We start from the raw sequence: 19,063 nt of genomic DNA, 5'->3' as shown, positions 1-19,063 counted from the left end.
TGGAAATCTGGAGGTGAAAAGAAAACAGAGCATGGTTTAGAAGAGAGATGATAGTGCAGCCAGAGGGTCCTTACACAGCAGTGCTCTTCTGATGGGGACAGCATCACTCAGGCAGAACATGTGGACAGACAGTGTCCAAGTGCTTGCGGCTACAAGGAAAGGAGACGGGAGGAGGAGAGAGGAAGGAGAGGAGAGGAATAGGAGGAGTGGGAGAAGGATAAGATGAAGTGGAAGAAAGGAGGGAGGAGGAGAAAGAGGATGAAGAAAAGGTGGGAAGAGGAGTCCATAGTTAACACTGTGCATGCCACACACACAGCAACAAAGACCCCTTTCCCATCCCTGAGTTGAGTCATAAAACGTGCCTAGTGGCCCAAGACTCATCTTCTCACATCTTTGCAAAGTGCAAATGTGTGTGTTTAGGAAAGATTTTACAAAAGCAAAAATATTCTCTTAGGATTTTTTCCCCCAAAAAACATATTGTCCATTACTATAAATCAATAGCGCATGGAATTGCACATTTGGACACACATAACAGGTGCGCTGGCGGTACCCAGGCCTGGCAGGGCCAGGCAGCTGCAAGAATAGTGGGGCCCTCTGGGAGGAGAGCCACATGACCAAGCTATGGCTGGAGTTGGAGAAATGAGATTGATGGCTTCGAAAAATGGCTGGAACATTGGGACCAGTTCTTTGCTTTCAGAAGCTTCCTGCAGGAAGAAGACAATTTTCCTACTACAACAGCCCTGTGTGGGCTGGCGAAAGACAGGACCCTACCTGCCGGATGCTGTGTGGCTTTAGACTTACCTCTGCTTGTAATCTGGCAAAAAAGTGCTGACCGAGCCCATCCAGGTCACCAATGCCACTTGAAACTCCCACAGAAGCATCACAAGCTAAATAAACGGCTGTTTTGAGCCACTAAGATTTGAGGTGGTTTGTTATGAAGCATTACGTGTGGTAACAGCTGACTTATACAGAGGATGAGACATGATTTACAGCCTTGAGTTTTCATGAGAATCTGTCCCTCTCTGGGTCTGGGTCACTGGGGTGGGTGGGGGATGGGGTGCGAGGACATAATCTTCAGAAGCAAACATTTTTTTCTTTCAGATAAAAAACCCCCAAATGCCACAGAAGCAAGAAAATAACCCAGGTTCATACATTTCTATTTATAGATATTTTCTCTATATATAGACACAACTCTTCAGTAAACAAGTACAAGATATGTTGGCAACACTGAGAAAAGGAGGGCACACCATAGATAAAATGACTCCCACATATTCAATTCTGGGACACAAGGACAAATACAACATACAGAGACCCAAAGAAACACAGTAAGCCGAATAGGAGTTATTCTGAATCACAACCACGACACTCTCTGAAACATCATGAGAGAAGGCAGAGAAGAGCTCTTGTGCTATACTTTCAGATTGGTCTGTCAAAAAATAAATAAGAATCAGAAGGTCTGGGACCTTGGTTTTGCTAAAATAACACCCTCTGTAGTGGACAGCTGAGTGTCAAAATAAACTTTTATCTGGAGGGGACTTTTCTCCCATCTTGGGAAGTTGAAGGGCCAGAAGGTACAACACTCACGCACAGAGCTTTCTTCAGAAGCAAGAGCATCTAGTCTCATCCACCCACTTGGGTGGAAGTTCAGATGCGGCTGAAAGTGCTGGGTCCAAGGGAAAGCCTTGGCAAGTTCGCCGGGCAGGGGTGCCCCCGACCCCGGTTTGCTCAGGACAGGGGACTAAAGCACTTCCTCTGCAAATGCTTCAGTGTGCTTTCTGGGTCTCTTCCCCTCTCTGAAATCCTACCTGCCATTCTTGGGAAGAGCATCCCTCCCTGATTCTGTTTCTCCAGATTCTGGTACATTCTCAGAAGAGAGGAGCTGGCAGGACTGCTCTCCTGGAAGGACAGGTAGACAGAGAAAACTAGCTCCCTTAGGGTCTGTTTGGGAATGGGTGTGAAGACACGGGCTGAGCTGTAACCCTGGTGCCGGTTCATCAGCTGCTGTTTCTTTTTTCTTTTTCTTTCCTTTTTTTTCTTGCTTTTTAGGGCTGCACCTGAAGCATATAGAGGTTTCCAGGCTAGGGGTCGAATTGGAGCTACAGCTGCTGGCCCACACACAGCCACAGCAACGTGGGATCTGAGCCACGTCTGTGACTTACACCACAACTCATGGCAAAGCTGGATCCTTAACCCACTGAGCAAAGCCAGGGATGGAACCTGCATCCTCATGGATACTAGTCAGGTTCCTTAACAGGTGAGCCACAAAGGGAACTCCCCAGCTGATGTTTCTTTCCCAAAGAAAACAGCCACTATATCCTACCCTGGCCAACCTCTGTCCTCCTTTCCCCACTTTGTCCTGAGTGAGCAGGGGCACTTAGGGGAAAGCCAGCCTCCCCAAACAAGAGGCTTGCACCAACACACATCCTCAATCTTCTGGAACAAGAGACTCAATGTGTGCAAGGAGGGGCGCGATCCTCCCTAGGAAGAGAGGAGGGGGGGAATGCAGACTCTGCCCTGCTTGGGCCAGGGGTCGGCTGAGCAGGACCCAGAAGAGGCCCATCTCAGGCCTATAATAGTCACTTTTCACAGGCAGACGCCTTTCCTGAAAAGAAAAAGTCTCTCCCAGGGCCAGTTGGAGGAGAAAAAATGATACACTATGTGATACTGGACCCCAGGAGAGGATCCCTGTGTGCCTTTTCTAAACGGGAGGAAGTCTTAGGACACAGGTGGCTCAGGTACAAAGAAAGCGGTGTGTGTGGGGGGGTATATACACTTGTAGCCCCTCCTCCAAGCCAGTGCTTCCCAAATGGAGATCTCTGGCAATGTCTGGAGATGTTCCGGGTTGTCACAAGGGGGTGGGGTGGAGGGTGCTACTGGTATCTAGCAGGTAGAGGCCAGGGATGCTGCTCAACATCCAGCAGTGCACAGGGCATCGTCCCTCAAAAAAGAATCACCCAGCCCCAAAGTCAGCAGCACTTGGCTCCAAGGCAACCTTCCAGCCATGTTCTGGAACATCTCCAAAGGGCCCTTCCAGAGTACAGAGGTAGCCCCACAGACCTCTTCACACCAGTTCCCCAAAAAACTCCCTTCCCAAGTCTCATCTGACAAGACAGTTTGGAAGGATGGGTGAGAAGAGAGAGGAGACCACACTGGGGACCCCGAAAGATGCTCCCTCCATCCATCTATAACCCCCAACTCCCACCAGGGAGAAATCCCAGACTTGGGCGATCTTTGGTCAAACAGGAAAACGTAAGGCTGAACTGAAGGGGCAACCCCTCTACCCCACCCGCCCAGTGGCCAAAGTTGGGGTACTTTCTCTTTGCAAAGAAGTCCACACTTGTGAAAAGACGCCAGGATCTCACTCCCTGGGCGGCCAGGAAGAGAAGCAGGCAGGACAGGCAGGTGGTGGCTTTGCTGATGCTGCCTGGGTGATGCGGCCCTCACTTGTTCTCAATCAGAGTCTGCACCTTGTACACGAGGTCCCGGGCCAGCTTCAGGACCTGCTTGGTGTTGTGTCGCTCGGCCATTTCTGAAAGAGTGGAAGGCAAAATCTTATGAGCTTCCTTCTGTGTCCATCCTCAGGACACACTTCCAGCACCCTGAGAGGTTGCTGGGGCATCCTCTGCCTTCTCCTCATCTGGCACCACCTCCAGAGTGGCTCTGGAAGATGAGATTCTGGGGAAGACCTGCATCTCCAGACCTTAGCTTCCTTATCTGTAAAATGGGAACCATAACAGTACCCACTTTCCAAGGTTACTGAGATCAAAGGAGATCAAGCTGGCTCACAGTGTGTGGTTAAAAAAAAATGTTAGGTTCTCCCGTTCCCCTCCTACAAACACAATGACAGAGAACTGTTTAAGAAAGCAATGACAAGCATGTGGTAGATGTTTAAAAGTAGAGAAGGATGGAAGCAACAGGACAGGGAGGGGTAGGGAAGGAAGCAAAATAACCATTTTGTCATGAGAGATTCAAAACGATGAGATCTTTAAAGCAGAATAATCCCAAACTCAGATTTTTATCATAAAGAAATCATTTAGGAGTTCCTGTTGTGGCGCAGTCGTTAACAAATCTGACTAGGAACCATGAGGTTGTAGGTTCAATCCCTGGCCTCACTCAGTGGGTTAAGGATCTGGCGTTGCCGTGAGCTGTGGTGTAGGTCACAGACGCAGCCCGGATCGCATGATGCTGTGGCTGTGGCGTAGGCCAGCGGCTACAGCTCCGACTGGACCCCTAGCCTGGGAACCTCCATATGCTGTGGGAGCGGCCCTAGAAAAGGCAAAAAAGACCAAAAAGAAAAGAAAAGAAAAAAAAAAGAAAAGAAATCATTCAGCAGGGAAAAAGGGGCTAAGATCCTGGTTCCCAAACTGGGTGTCAAGGAACCCTAGAGTACCACTGTGAAAAATCCTTCATATCCACATGGAATACACATAAACCACTAGTGCGAGTGAGTTTGCAAACTGCACTATACTCCCATTGATTGCTTTGTAGATTTGCAAAGTTAGGTTTTCAGGAAGTGGTTGCTTGTGATAAAAGCAAGTGCCATGCAAAAATCACTATGGAATAGAAAATGAAGAGGGTGGGGTCCAAACTGATGCCAAGGTTTGAGAAGTTGTGCAAAGTCCAACAGGTAAATATATCCATTAGTAACTGTTCTTTTTTTGATATTTTAGGGCTGCACCTGTGGCATATGGAGGTTCCCAAGCTAGGGGTCAAATTGGAGCTGTAGCCACCGGCCTATGCCACAGCCACAGCAACACCAGATCCGAGCTGCATCTGCGATTTATACCACAGCTCACGCAGCACTGGATCCTTAACCCACTGAGTGAGGCCAGGGATCAAACCTGCATCCTCATGGATCCTAGTTGGGTTTGTTAACCATTGAGCCATGATGGGAACTCCAGTAACTGTTCTTATTTAAATAGAAAATAAAAGTATTATTTTCTTTTCTTTTGATTTATATGTTGTTTTTTTTTTTTTTTCAAATGGCTACTAAGTTGTTAAGATAGCTGTACTTTTTAAGTGGTTTGGACCTAACTAGCTATTGAATGGAATTTTTGGTCTGGAAGGCCATGACAATTTTAGAGACATTAGGGGTACTGTGAACTGAGAAAGTCTGAAACCCTCTATGTTAAGAAAGAAACTGCTTCAGGTTCTCCATCACATCCTCCAACTGGAATCCTAGATGCCCAAGCAGAAGGGATGGTTCAGAAAGTTATGAACAGTCACTTAAGGTATACTCCGTTGTCTTAACAAAATGATTATATAGAAGATAGTTTTAAAAATATTAAGGGGAAAAAAACTGGAATCAACTGGATCCTGTGATGCTAACAACATAAAAATATGCGTTACTCTGGGAAAGACTGGATGGAAAAAAATCTCTTTAAAGATGAACCCACTAAGTGCAACATGGTCTCCTGAATTGGCCCTGTAGCAGAAAAAGGATATTAGTTAAAAACCAGGGGAAATCAGGAGTTCCCGCTGTGGTGCAGTGGGATCAGGATCGGCAACGTCTTGGGAGCACTAGGACGCAGGTTTGATCCCTGGCCTGGCAGTAGGTTAAGGATCTGATGTTGCTGCAGCTGGGGCTTAGGTCACAAATGCAGTTTGGATCTGATACCTGGCCTGGGAACTCCATTTGCTGTGGGGTGGCCAAAAAAGAAAAAAGGGAAATGAAATAAATCTGTAGTTAGTTTAGTTGTCAGTAACATATCAATGTTAATTTCTTTATTGTGACAAATGTACCAGGGTCAGATAACATATTGCCATTAGGGGCAGCTGGATGAAGGGTATTAGGAACTCTGAACTATCTGCAACTTTTCTGTAAATCTAAAATTATTCCAAAATAGGAGTTCCCGTCATGGCACAGTGGAAACGAATCCAACTAGGAATCATGAGGTTGCGGGTTCGATCCCTGGCCTCGCTCAGGGGGTTAAGGATCTGGCGTTGCTTTGAGCTGTGGTATAGGTCGCAGATGCGGCTTGGATCTGGAGTGGCTGTGGCTGTGGCATAGGTCAGTGGCTACAGGTCCAATTAGACCCCTAGCCTGGGAACCTCCATATGCCATGGGTGTGGCCCTGAAAAGACAGAAAGACAAAAAGAAAAAAAATAAAAAAGTAAAAAAATAAAAATAAAGTAATTCCAAAATAAAAGATTAAAAAAAAAAAAACCTAAAAATGTTTCCAGGGTAAGGTCATCACAGGTGGCTTTTTTCTTCTTTTACTTTTTCCAAAATCTTCTTAAGAAAAAATTTTAATAGTGATAACAGTAGCAACACTATTGGTTATGAGTGTTGGCTCAACCTTCCGGCTATGAGGCCCCACATATGAGCAAGGTACCACTTGATTGATGGGCTTTATATCCATGTGGTCTCATTTCATCCTCCAGATATCTCTATGAGGGAAGTGTTAGTACCATTTTATCCCCAAGGAATATGAAGCCGAGATGTGAAGTCACGTGTCCAAGGTCACACAGCTCCCAAAGGCAAGGCTGGGAGTAGAATCCACATCTGTTTGTTTTCAAAGGCTATGCCTTTTTCATGCCATTTCAACTGCCTCTTTATACTTGGTTTCCTTATACTTGTCAACTCTCTGAAGCAGACAGTTACCCCATTTCACAGTTGAGGACACATATGTTTAGAGAGAGGAGAAGTGTCCATGGCACAGTTGGTTCCTGGCAGAGGCAGGGTTGGCCCCTGAGCCTGATTTCAACCCTAGCTCCCACTCAGGGATCACTCAACATTACAAGACATCAACTCATCCATTTGGAAATAGCCATGAGAAGTGGGCAGAATCCCCTCCAACCCCTTCATCATACATCAATCTCAGTGACCCTCCATCCCTCCCGAAACCCTGGGAAGGGGCCCTCCAAAAGCCTGCATCCCTCAGATGAGACCCAGGTCATGTGGGTACCATTAAAAAATTTGATGATATCTGTGAAATCCATGTTGTTCTCCAGGATGATGTCACGGTAGACCTCCACCAGCGCCAGAGCGATGAACAGCACATAGTGGGCGGACGAGACGTGTTTGGCTGCCCAAATGGTCTCCCAGACAGAGAAGACATCATCATAGATGAGTTCTGTCAAGACATCAACACACACACACACACACACACACACACACACACAGGGAGAAAGTCAGTCACAGAGCTCACAGTGCCGCCTTCCCTTGGGAATAATCCAGGGCCAGCCATGCTCTGCCCTTCTGGGGGAGTGGACAGAGCTCAGGCCAGAGGCTGAGACCTGGACACTGTCATTTGACAGAAGCCTCAGTTTTTCCCTTCTGTAGAACACGCTACGTAAACAAGGTAGGTTGTAACTTTCCAGCTCTGACATCCTGTAAACGGAGGAAAGGGGCACGTATAGATTTGATTTATGCTGACCTGTCCCTGCTCTGCCCCTTGGTCAGTGTCCCCCTCTCTCCCTGCCCCCTCTGTCCCCTTTCACACCCATGCAGGTATTTCCCTTTCGCCTACACAGAGGCCCAGCGGGCTGCTGCCTCTGAGTCTAATAAAGAGACAGAACAGAGCAATGGTGAAAAGTAAGGCTTCCCACGTCCAATAAACTCACTCTGAATCCTGGCTCCATTGCTTACTAGCAAGGTGACCTTGGGCTAGTTATTTCCCTCCATAAGCCCTTCTTTTTACTCATCTGTAAGTGGGTGATGACACCAGTAACAAAGGACTGAAGATATAATACATAGCAATGGCTCAGCATGGTACCTAGTCCTTGAGAGATACCTCCATACAGGTTAGATATTATTAGCATCACCCACATTTGCATGATAGCAATGCACTGTGTTAGACCTCACTTCTAAGTCATTTGTGAAAGATGCTCCATAGGCATCAGAGTTCTTGGTCTCTGATAAGCAGCTAAATAGAATGGAAGGCAGACAAAGAGAACAGACTTGTGGTTGGGAAGGGGGAGCGGGGGAGGGATGGATTGGGCGTTTGGGATTAGCAGATGCAAACTATTATATAGGGTGGATAAACAACAAGGTCCCACTGTTTGGCAGAGGGAACTATATTCAGTATCCTGTGATAAACCATAATGGAGGATGTCCTCTGTGGCACAGTGGTTAAGGATCTAGTGTTGCTGCAGCTGTGGCACAGGTCACAACTGTGGAAGGGATTTGATCCCTGGACCAAGGACATGTTTGATTTATGCTGACCTGTCCCTGCCCTGGCCCTTGGCCAGTGAACATGCTGTGGGTGCAGCCAAAAAAAACCCCAAAAAACAAAAAACATAATAATGGAGTTCCTGTTGTGGCTCAGTGGTTTGCAAATCCGACTAGGAACCATGAGGTTGCGGGTTTGATCCCTGGCCTTGCTCAGTGGGTTAAGGATCTGGTGTTGCTGTGAGCTGTGGTGTAGGTTGCAGACACAGCTCGGATCCTGCGTTGCTGTGGCTCTGGCATAGGCCAGTGGCCACAGCTCCGATTAGACCCCTGGCCTGGGAACCTCCATATGCCGTGGGAGCGGCCCAAGAAATGGCAAAAAGATAAACAAATAAACAAACAAAAAACCATAATGGAAAAGAAATTATTTAAAAGAATATGTATATATATGTATATTATATATATACACACACGTTAACTGAATCACTTTGTAGTACAGCAGAAATTAACAAAGCATAAATCAAATATACTTCAATAAAATAAAGGTGATTTCATTTAATATGTTAATGATGTAAATATCCCATAGTAATAAAATATGTAGCAATAAGCATTCAAAATATTAGCTCTTTACCATAGAAGCAACCTATCCAATGACAGATAAGCAGATAAAGAAGGTGTGGTATGTGTGTACACACACATACAATAAAATACTACTCAGCCATAAAAAATTATGAAATTATGCCATTTGCAGCAACATGGATGGACCTAGAGGTTATCATATTAAGTGAGGTAGGTCAGACAGAGAAAGACATATACCACATGATATCACTTATATGTGCAATCTAAAAATATGATACAAATGAACTTATTTACAAAACAGAAACATACGAGCATAGAAAGCAAACTTATGGTTACCACATGGGAAAGGGAAGGGACGGATAAATTAGGGATCTGGGATTAATAGATACACACTAATACATATATAAAATAGATAAACAACAAGGTCTTAATGTGTAGTACAGGGAACTATGTTCTGTATCATATAATAAGCTATAATGGAAAAAATATGAAAAAGAATTCATATATATAACTGAATCACTTTGCTGTAACCTGGAAAGTAACACAACATAAAGCAACTATCCTTCAATAAAAAAATTAAAAATTTTTTAAAAATAGAAAGGAAGGAAACTGGGCTTAGGCACATGGAGAGGGACCTCAAATCCTGGCTCCATCATTCTTAGCTCTGAATTTAGTTCTTCTCAGCCTTGGTTTCCTCATCTGTAAAATGGAAATTGCAACACCTACCACATAATGTCTCTGCAGGATAAGGTAGGTGAACTAATGGTCAGAACTCAACAATGGGCATTATTCTCTTCCACTGGCTCTGTTCCAACACCCCCAGCCTCACCTTCGTGACATCTTTTTCCCTGAGCTTCTGCTACAAAGAGTCTGGGAACAAGGTCCCAGTTTGAAGTCTGTACCTCGCTTGAAATCCAGCAGGAACCAGCGATAGCAGAAGTAAAAGTGAGTGTAGTCCCCATTCTGATGCATCAACTCAAAGAGCTCTGAGTCCAGGATCTGTCAGAGGAAGGAAATTGGAAAAAGGCTGGACCAGAGGGAACAGCTGAATAAACGATGCTATAAGCCCCATACTGGACACCATACAGTCCTTAACAACCAGGTGGAGTTTAAAAATAATGCAAACAGGAAATCAACCTAGCTTAACCTAACCCAGTCATTTCTCTAAAAAAGATATGCAAATAGCCAATAAGCACATGAAAGATGCTTACCATCATTAGTAATTAGGAAAATGCAGATCAAAACCATGATGAAATACCATTTCACATGCACTAGGATGGCTATAATAAAATGACAGACAACAAAATGTTGGCGAGGATGTAGGGAAATTGGAACCCTCCTACACTACTGGTAGGAATGTGAACTGATGCAGCTGTAATTCCATTCCTGGGCATATCCTCAAGAGAAACAAAAACCTAGGTCCAAAAAAAAAAAAACCTCATGCATGAATGTGCACAACAGCTATTATTCATGATAGCCCCAAAGTGGAAATGACCCAAATGTCCATTGAAGGATGAATGAATAAACAAAATGTGGTCTATACACGCAATAAAAAGGAATGATGTAGTGATACATGCTACAAATGGATGGACCTTGAAAACATTATGCTAAAGTGAAAAAAGCCAGACTCAAAAAGCCACATATTGTGTGACTCCATTTATATGAAATGTCCAATACAGATACATCTACAGAGACAGAAAGTAGGTTAGTGGTTTCCAGGAGGGCTGGGGAGAAGGACTGACAAATGGGTATGGATTTTCTTTTGGAAGTTATAAAAATGTTCTGAAATCAAACGGTGGTGATGGTTTCACCACTGTGAATATTCTAAAATCCAGTGAATTGCACATTTTAAAAGGGTGAATTTTATGGTATGTGAATTATATTTCTGTAACACTGTGTGTGTGAAATATACCAAAACATTACAGGCATATCTTGTTTTACTGCACTTTGAAGATACTCAATTTTTTTACAAATTGAAGGTTTGTGGCAACTCTCCGTCAAGCAAGTCTACTACTGACATTTTCCTAACTGCATTTACTCACTTTGTGCCTATGTCATATTTTGGTAATTTTCTCAATATTTCAAAATTTATTATTATTATATTTATTGTGCTGATCTGTGATCACTGATCTTTGATGTCCCTACTACAATTCACTGAAAGCTCAGACAAGGGTTAACATTTTTAGCAATAAAGTATTTTTTAATTAAGACATAACAGATTGCTTTTTAGACATAATGCTATTGCACACTTAAAAAACTATAATTAATGTAAATATAATTTTATATGCACTGGGAAACCTAATAAATTCCTTTGACTTCCTTTATTGCAATATTTACTTAATTGCAGTGGTCTAGAACCAAAGCCCACAATACCTCCAAGGTCTGTCTGTACTTTGAGGAAAAGAATCAATACAACTCAAACATCTTTTTAAGGGCAAGGACCACTTGTTCATTGTTGTAGCCACAGAGCCTGGACCAAGTAAACGCTCAGTGGGAATGAGTCCGGTGGAGCTGAAATGACTTGTTAAAGTTGAGCTGAATTGAGTTTTCTGTTCAATTTAGAGGTTGAGTTGAATTGAGTTTTTTAGTTTAACTCAACTGGGTTGAGTTGGGTTGAAACGAATTAAGAAGGACTGAATTACTGAATCAACTTAAAACTAGGCATGGCTGGTAAACTGACTTTCGGTCCACTGGGTTGAGCTAGAATAAACTGTATTACTGTGAGACCAGGTCATACCTGGATTAGTGACCTCATGTTGGCAAAGTGAGTGTCCATGGCACCTCCATGGGGGAAGTTCTGGTTCATTCTCTTCATGAGCTCTGTGAAGCAGCTGAAGGCGAGGGCCTCTAGGGAAAGAGTACAGGAAAAACAGTCATCTCTGCCACTGCCCAAAGAACTCGAGGTCTCAAACTGATGGTCTGAGGTCCCAAGCTGTTCACAAAGTACACGGCCAAATGAGAAACGTAAGACAAACATGAAACAGCAGAGTATCCATGTATACCATTCCAAGGAATGCTCTCCAATCTTTATCACACACTTTCTCCCTTAGAGATATTGAGATGTCTTTAGCAAATGCTCTGTTTTAAAGATCCCTACTTGCTATAAATAACAAGTTGACAATGTTTGGTCTGAAACTTTAAAAAAACATTCTTATTAAAATATAGTTGATTTATGGAGTTCCCGTCGTGGCTCAGTGGTTAATGAATCCAACTAGGAACCATGAGGTTGTGGGTTCAATCCCTGGCCTTGCTCAGTGGGTTAAGGATCCGGTGTTTCCATGAGCTGTGGTGTAGGTCGCAGATGTGGCTTGGATCCCACGTTGCTGTGGCTCTGGCCTAGGCTGGCAGCTACGGCTCTGATTAGATCCCTAGCCTGGGAACCTTCATATGCCGCGAGAGCGGCCCTAGGAAAGACAGAAAGACAAAAAAAAAAAAAAAAAAGTTGATTTACAATGTGCACAAAATGATCTAAAACAGAATTTCTATATATAAAAGACTATATATATATTTTTTTCACATTATGTATTCTTATTTTTACATTCTCTTTCATTATAGGTTATTATAAGAGTCCTGGTCCCAAGCTTAAAAAAAATCTACAGGGTTCATGAAATTCTCAAGTTTGGGAACCACTGTATTAAAATAACAATTGTTAATATCAGAAGCGTATTTGCAGGCCTTATGCAAAGAATGGTCAGATAACATTGGGAAATGCTGCTTAGTGAGCCACTACATATATTAAGAAAGACAATGCTCTGAGAAGTCCTGTAATTAAAAAATCTGTCTTATATTCTTCAACTCAGTGTTTAAAAATATTTATTTGAAAAACAGTACCTCTTTTTCTCTTAGCAGCTAGTAACTTTGGGGAAAGTTATGGAAAGGTCTCTCAAAGCACAGTAGAATTTCATTCATTTTTTCTTAAAGACTTCATTTTCCAGAACTTCAGACTTACAGAAAAATTGAGAAAGCATGTAGAGAGTTTCCACATATGCCACACCTAGTTTCCCTATTACTACATCTTCTATTATTATGGTACATTTGTTACAATCAATGATGATACATAACTAACTCAAGCCCATAGGGTTTTTTTGTTTTTTTTATCTTATGTCTTTTTTTTTTTTTTTTCCCAAGAACTACACGACACACAGTTGTCAGCTCTCCTCAGGTTTCTCTTGGCTATGGCAGTGTCTCAGCTCTTGCTTGTTTTTGATGAGCTTGACAGTTATGAAAAGCACTTATCAGGTATTCTATGGGATGCCTCTCTATTGGAATTTGTCTGATGTTTTCCTCATGATAAGACTGGGATTAGGTGGTATTGGGTGTAAGACCACACAGGGGGAGTTCCCATTGTGGCTCAGCGGGTTAAGAGCCTGACTAGTATCCATGAGGATGCAGGTTTGATCCCTGACCTCACTCAGTGGGTTAAGGATCTGGCATTGCCATGAGCTGCAGCATGTTATAGATGCAGCTCAGATCTGGTGTTGCTGTGGCTGTGGCTCAGGCTGGCAGCTGCAGCTCTGATTCGACTCTTAGCCTGGGGAGTTCCACATGCCACAGGCGCAGCCCTAAAAAAAAAAAAAAAGACCACTTAGGGAATGTGCCATTTTAATCACAAGCTATCAAGGGTCCATATTATCAATGTGATTTAGGGTGGGTGCTGACCTTGATCACCTGACTGAGGCAGTGTTTTCAGGTTTCCCCATTGTATGGTTCCTCTCACCTCTCACCCCCTTCTACACTGAAATTTTTGGAAAGAAGGCACTATGCTCAGCCCTGAGCAGGGCATTATACTCCTCATTTTTAAACAGCCTTATTGAGGTTTATATACCATAACATTCATGCTTTTAAATGTCTAATTCAGTGGTTTGGTTATATTCATGCTTGTGAGCCATCATCTCTAATTTCAGAACATCTTCATCACCCTCGGAAGGGGCCCTATAGACATCAGCAGTCATCACCTCTTTCCCTCTCTGGGCACTACCCTGTACACCACGGCCAAACCCTTTTCTGTCTCTAGATTTGCCTCTCTGGCAGCAATCTTTTTTTTTTTTTTTTTTTCCTTTTGAGGGCCGTACCCATGGCATGTGGAAATTCCCAGGCTAGGGGTCAAATCAGAGCTACAGCTGCTAGCCACAAACACACCTACAGTAACGTGGGATCCAAGCTGTGTCTGCAAATCTACACCACAGCTCACAGCGTTGCCAGATCCCTGACCCGCTGAATGAGGCCAGGGATTGAACCTGTGTCCTCATGGGTATTAGTCAGGTTCATTTCCCCTGAGCCACAGCAGGAACTCCTTCTGGTAGCAATCTTATCTTAATGTTGCTAAAACATACAGTTTCTCAAATGCTTTTGAAGCCAGTTCTCATATCTTACTGGTTTCCTCATTAACAAGCTGAATAAAACCTTTGTCATGTGTTCATGTTATTTGTATGAAAGAGTCTCATAATCTTCTAAAAATTATATCTGATCTGTTCTGAAGGTCATCCACTGAGATGTTTGAGGGGATTAATCCAAAAGAGACAAATTAAATCAACCTGCCTGTACATCTTTTCTTGGTTCTGCATATCTTGAATCCTGGGTGGTCAGAACTTTTAACTTCTCTGAACTTCTAGTTCTTTTCTTTTTTTCTGCTGATATTATGTATTTGTTTTTATTTCTGGCATGTACACCTTCAATAAGATAGTCCAAATTGGCAGCAGCAATGACTGGGATTTGTTCTTTATGGTATATTTGGCAATCTCAGCTGGATGTATAATGAAGGCCTATTCACTGTTCAGTGAGAGATGACAGAGAATCCAATTTAGTAGTCTTTTTTTTTTTTTTTTTGGTTGTTCTTTTGTTAAATCTGTTGGTCTATCTGCAACCTCAAATCAATTAAGAGTTACATGCACACTGGAAGAAAAATAACTCTAAGTTTTTGTGTATCTCATTTACTGCTTTTAGCAATGTTTTATAGTTTTGGTGTACAAATCTTGAACTTCTGTTAAACTTATTCTTAAGTATTTTATTCTTCTAGATGCTATTACAAATGGAATTGATTTCCTAATTTCATTTTTAGATGGTTCATTGCAATTGTATAGAAATACAATTAACTTTTATGTAGGTCCTATATCCTGCAACCTTGCCAAACTTGTTTATTAGTTCTAACAGTTTTTGATTCCTTAAAATTTTCTATATGAAAAATCATGTCATCTGTGAATATAGATGGTTTTACTTCCTTTCCAATCTGGATGCTTTTATTTCTTTTTCTTCCCTAATTGTCCAGGCTAGGACATTTTGTGGCAAAAGTGGACATCCTTGTCTTACTCTTGACCTTAGGTGGGAAGTGTTTAGTATTTCATCATTAAGTATGATGTTAGTTGTAGGTTTTTCCTTTTTTATGATTTTTATTTTTCTTCCATTATAGCTGGTTTACAGTGTTCTATCAATTTTCTACTGTACAGCATGGTGACCCAGTTACACATATATGTATACACTCTTTTTTCTCACATTATCATGCTCCATCATAAGTGACCAGACATAGTTTCCAGTGCTACACAGCAGGATCTCAAGTTGTAGGTTTTTCACAGATGCTTTTTATCACATTGAGGAAGTTCTCTTTTATTCCTAGCTTGCTGAATGTTTTTGTCATGACAAGGCTGTTGAATTTCATCAAATGACATCTCTTTGTCAACTGAAATGATCATGTAATTTTTGTTTTTATCCTATGATTTTCATACATTGAACCAGCCTTGCATTCCTGGGATAAACCCCTTTAGGTCATGATATATAATCCTTTTTGTATCCCGATGGATTCAGTTTGCTAGTGTTTTGTTGAGAATTTTTGCCTTTGATTTCATGAAGGATATTGGTCTGCAGTTTTCTTGTGATGTCTTTGTCTGGTATTGGTATCAGGGTACCAATGGGTCCACATAGGATGAGCTAGGAGGTGTTCGTTCCTCTTCTATATATCTTGGAAGAGTTTATGAAGAATTGGTGTTCATTCTTCTTTAACTTTTTGGTAGAATTCACCAGTGAATCCATCTGGGTCTGAGTTTTTTGTTGTTGTTCTCATTCATGTTTATACAACCAGTAAAGTAAAAACCTAGATGGGTGTTGGGCACTTGGCAATAAATGTTGGTCACCATGGAATAAGAGGAACTTTTTATTTCACTAGGAAATAAGGTGTTCACTAGACAAGTTTATTGAGCACCTGTACTGACCCATTTCATGGAGTCACAAAGTGAGGTTAACCCCTCTTCTCTGTAGTGGGAAAAGAACTGCATCTACAGGCCTGAGGCAAGGAAGACACACTCACCATCATCCAGAATGACCAGCAGTGGAGCCAGAAGGTCACACATACCCTGGACATAGCCAATCTCAATGTGCTGCCAGATGTAGCTACAAAAGAGACACAAGATGCCCAGTGATGGCACTCACCATCTGCCTCTCCAACCCACTCCTCCTTTACCTACACCCTGATTTGGTCCCCCATCTTTCATTTGGACCAGTTTCTCAGCCTCCTGCCTGCATCTTCATCCCCAGTCTCACTCTCTTTCAATATCCTATGCTCAGTCACAAGGATACCCTTCCTAAAACTCAGCTCAAGGAGACCACTGCATGCTCAAAAACCTTCACAGCCTCCCCAGTGGACGACAGGACAATGTTCAAACTCCTTTACTGGGGGCGTGTGCTTCTGCCCAATCTGTCTTTACAGTCTCACACATCACTTCCTGGTACTCATTCCCTTCCAGCCACACTGAGGTATTTACCTTTGTACAAATGAATCATGCATTCATGCCTCTTTGCTTTTGTACTAGCAGTTCCCTCTGTCTGGAATTCCCATCTGCCCCTTAATAACAATAATTAACATTTACCGAGCATTTACTATATGCTCAGTCTACTATACATGTATCGCATCATTTAATTCTCAAAATATCATATGATAAAGTTACTATTATTATCCCATTTCACAGATAAAGAGAATGAGGCACAGAGATTTAAAGTGACATGGACCAAGTCATTAATCTAATAATACATGGTAGATATAGGATTTGAACACAGATGTCCTCACTCCAGTGTATGTGCTCTCAACTTCAATGCCAAATGATTTCTTCAGTGTTTTCTCATTTTGCCATAATCCATCTTGAAGGTCACTACCTCTGTGAGGCCTTCCATGATTTCTCCTGGTTGCTATAAGTAGACAAAAGTCAGTCTATCCTTCCGTCTCCCCTAGCAATTTTTAATTTTAAGGTAGTATACTATATTAAAGTTAATGAACTTTCTGCAGAAGCATTCATAAATAATACACAAACAAATGGGGATGGCTGATTTGAAAAAATGTTATTTACAAAAGCAAATGGTGGACCAGATTTGGCCCGTGGGCTGAAGTAGTGGTTTGCAAACCCTGAGTTAGAGTAGCATGGAAGGAAGTTCAGGATGTACTGCCAAGTATAAAAATCAAGCTGTAGAAAAACAGTTTATAGCATAATTATACATAGGTAAATTTTTAAAAAAATTAAAATGTGTGTATTCATATTATATTGTATAATATATTACATAGTATAACTACATTGTATGATATACTCATATACTATATAATTATATAGCATAATACATTAGGCATTAAATAATATTTAAATAAATATTAATATATTAACACACACGGATTCATATTATACTATATATTATACAGTATAATATTATATAGTGTAATTATATACTATATATTTATATAATTAGGTAATATATGTTATATAGCATGATATTGTATATAACAGAGTATACCATATGGTACAAAACATATGGCCTCAGAGAATAGTCACTAAACCATTAGCAGCAGTTTCTTCTTCTCAGTGAGTGGCACCGATGACTGGATATAAAAGGACAAGTTTCTCTTTACACTTTATGAACTTCTGATTTCTTTGGTTGATTTAGATTTTAATAAGCATGGGTTACTTTCATATTTTAAGAAATAAAATATTTAACATTTAATGAAAAGTAATAAGTAGCCCCATATCTTTGCTTAAAGAAATAAAGCACAGATTCCAGAGCCTAAGAGAAATAGGTTATGAGTTTCCATTCAGCCACTGCTCACCAGGGGTACCCTGAGCTAGGGATTACCCCTTTGAGCCTCCACTTCCTCACCTATAAAAGGGGAGGACACTTCCCTCACAGACTTGGTGTAAGGACCAAGTGAAATGATGTTAGTAAAGGGCTCAAGATAGTATCTGGTATGCAGGAGGTGCTTAATAAATGTTCTCTATTACTATTGTTACTTGATTATTATATTATTGTCAGCATGGGCTGAAATAGGGTTTGAAGTGGGTATGATGCCAGCTGCAGAGAGTGGGATTATACTGGGCTCCCTATAGCCTGCACCTTTGCCATCCCCCCCAATTCCCTACAGACCCACCCCGTGTCCCAGCCACCTGCACATGATGTTCCGTAGCTTCTCCAGGTTGGCAGGAGTGAAGTACCAGTAGTTGCGGTCACACCTCTGCACGTCCTTCTCGATGCGGTGCAGGTTCACTGTGTACAGGTCCAGCAGCTCCGGCTGTGGACCCCCAGGAGGGGAGGAAAAGAAAAATTACACCCCAGCTTCTCACAGGGGTTGTCTTCCAGTGACTCCTTCTGCTCCTAGCCTTCTCCTGTTATCACTGAAAAAAACTTCCTTTATCTAGACCAGTCAGGTACTTGCCTTTTTGTTGCTATTTCCTGAGAAAGCCTCTTTCACTTTGTACAATGAAAGTTCTCTTCATTTTTTTCCTCTATAAAACAAATAATCCTATGAGGTGTACAGAATTATTATCCCCATTTTATAGATGAAGAAACTAAGGGAGAGTTATAACTGTGGCTGGAAATGCATCCTTCCCCAGTGAAAACTGGATAAGAATAGAAGAATTGAACACAAGTCCAGTTCTGACAATCTGCCTTGACCCGACAATCTTGATGAAATGGTTCAATGATATGGCAAGAAAAATAAGAAACCCTGAAAGGCCAAAAATTCATTCAAAAGGCAAGAAAATACCAAAGCTGGCTTTTGCCTTGAGGAAAGCTGGCAATCAGGGAAAATTTAGACTTGGGTTTCATGGTTTTATGGCTTCCCTCAAGGTAAGAGATCCAAGACACCTTCTTGCATTAAGGCAGGACTTCCACAAAGCCACACCCCCAGTAAAAGAAAAGTAGGAAAAAAATGATGCCAACATCCTGGGGTCTCAAGGACAACTGCCTTTCTTAAACATAGGTGCTAAGTTAAGTTAATAAGATAGATCCCCTGAATAATTAACAGCCTCAAATCAGGCTTATAACTTACACATAACCCAAATTCTCACTACTTTGCTGGTCTGAGAGAACAGAGAATTTAGTTAAATCAACTCAGGTTCCCTGGGG

At 42.0% G+C, this 19,063-nt stretch overlaps 1 protein-coding gene across 6 annotated transcripts in view; it reads right to left on the bottom strand.

The window, feature by feature from the left end:
• SGSM1 (small G protein signaling modulator 1) overlaps window positions 1,137-19,063 on the bottom strand; it is a 92,655-nt gene continuing 74,728 nt past the window's right edge. For 3 of the 6 annotated variants that reach the window (XM_005670761.3, XM_005670759.3, XM_021072306.1), the window contains 6 exons: window positions 18,103-18,227; window positions 15,990-16,072; window positions 11,430-11,539; window positions 9,595-9,691; window positions 6,909-7,076; window positions 1,152-3,529 (listed from right to left, as the gene is read on the bottom strand). In XM_005670761.3, the coding sequence (XP_005670818.1) occupies window positions 3,441-3,529; window positions 6,909-7,076; window positions 9,595-9,691; window positions 11,430-11,539; window positions 15,990-16,072; window positions 18,103-18,227 (672 nt within the window). In that variant the 3' untranslated portion in view covers window positions 1,152-3,440. Of the gene's footprint in view, window positions 3,530-6,908; window positions 7,077-9,594; window positions 9,692-11,429; window positions 11,540-15,989; window positions 16,865-18,102; window positions 18,228-19,063 lie in introns of those variants that run through there. The other 3 variants (XM_013982985.2, XM_005670760.3, XM_021072307.1) reach the window with 3 other exon arrangements.

This window comes from Sus scrofa, chromosome 14 (assembly GCF_000003025.6).
Source record: "Sus scrofa isolate TJ Tabasco breed Duroc chromosome 14, Sscrofa11.1, whole genome shotgun sequence".
NCBI lineage: Eukaryota > Metazoa > Chordata > Mammalia > Artiodactyla > Suidae > Sus > Sus scrofa.
The sequence above is the reverse complement of the archived record's forward strand: the minus strand, read 5'-3'. Positions and strand labels throughout refer to the sequence as shown.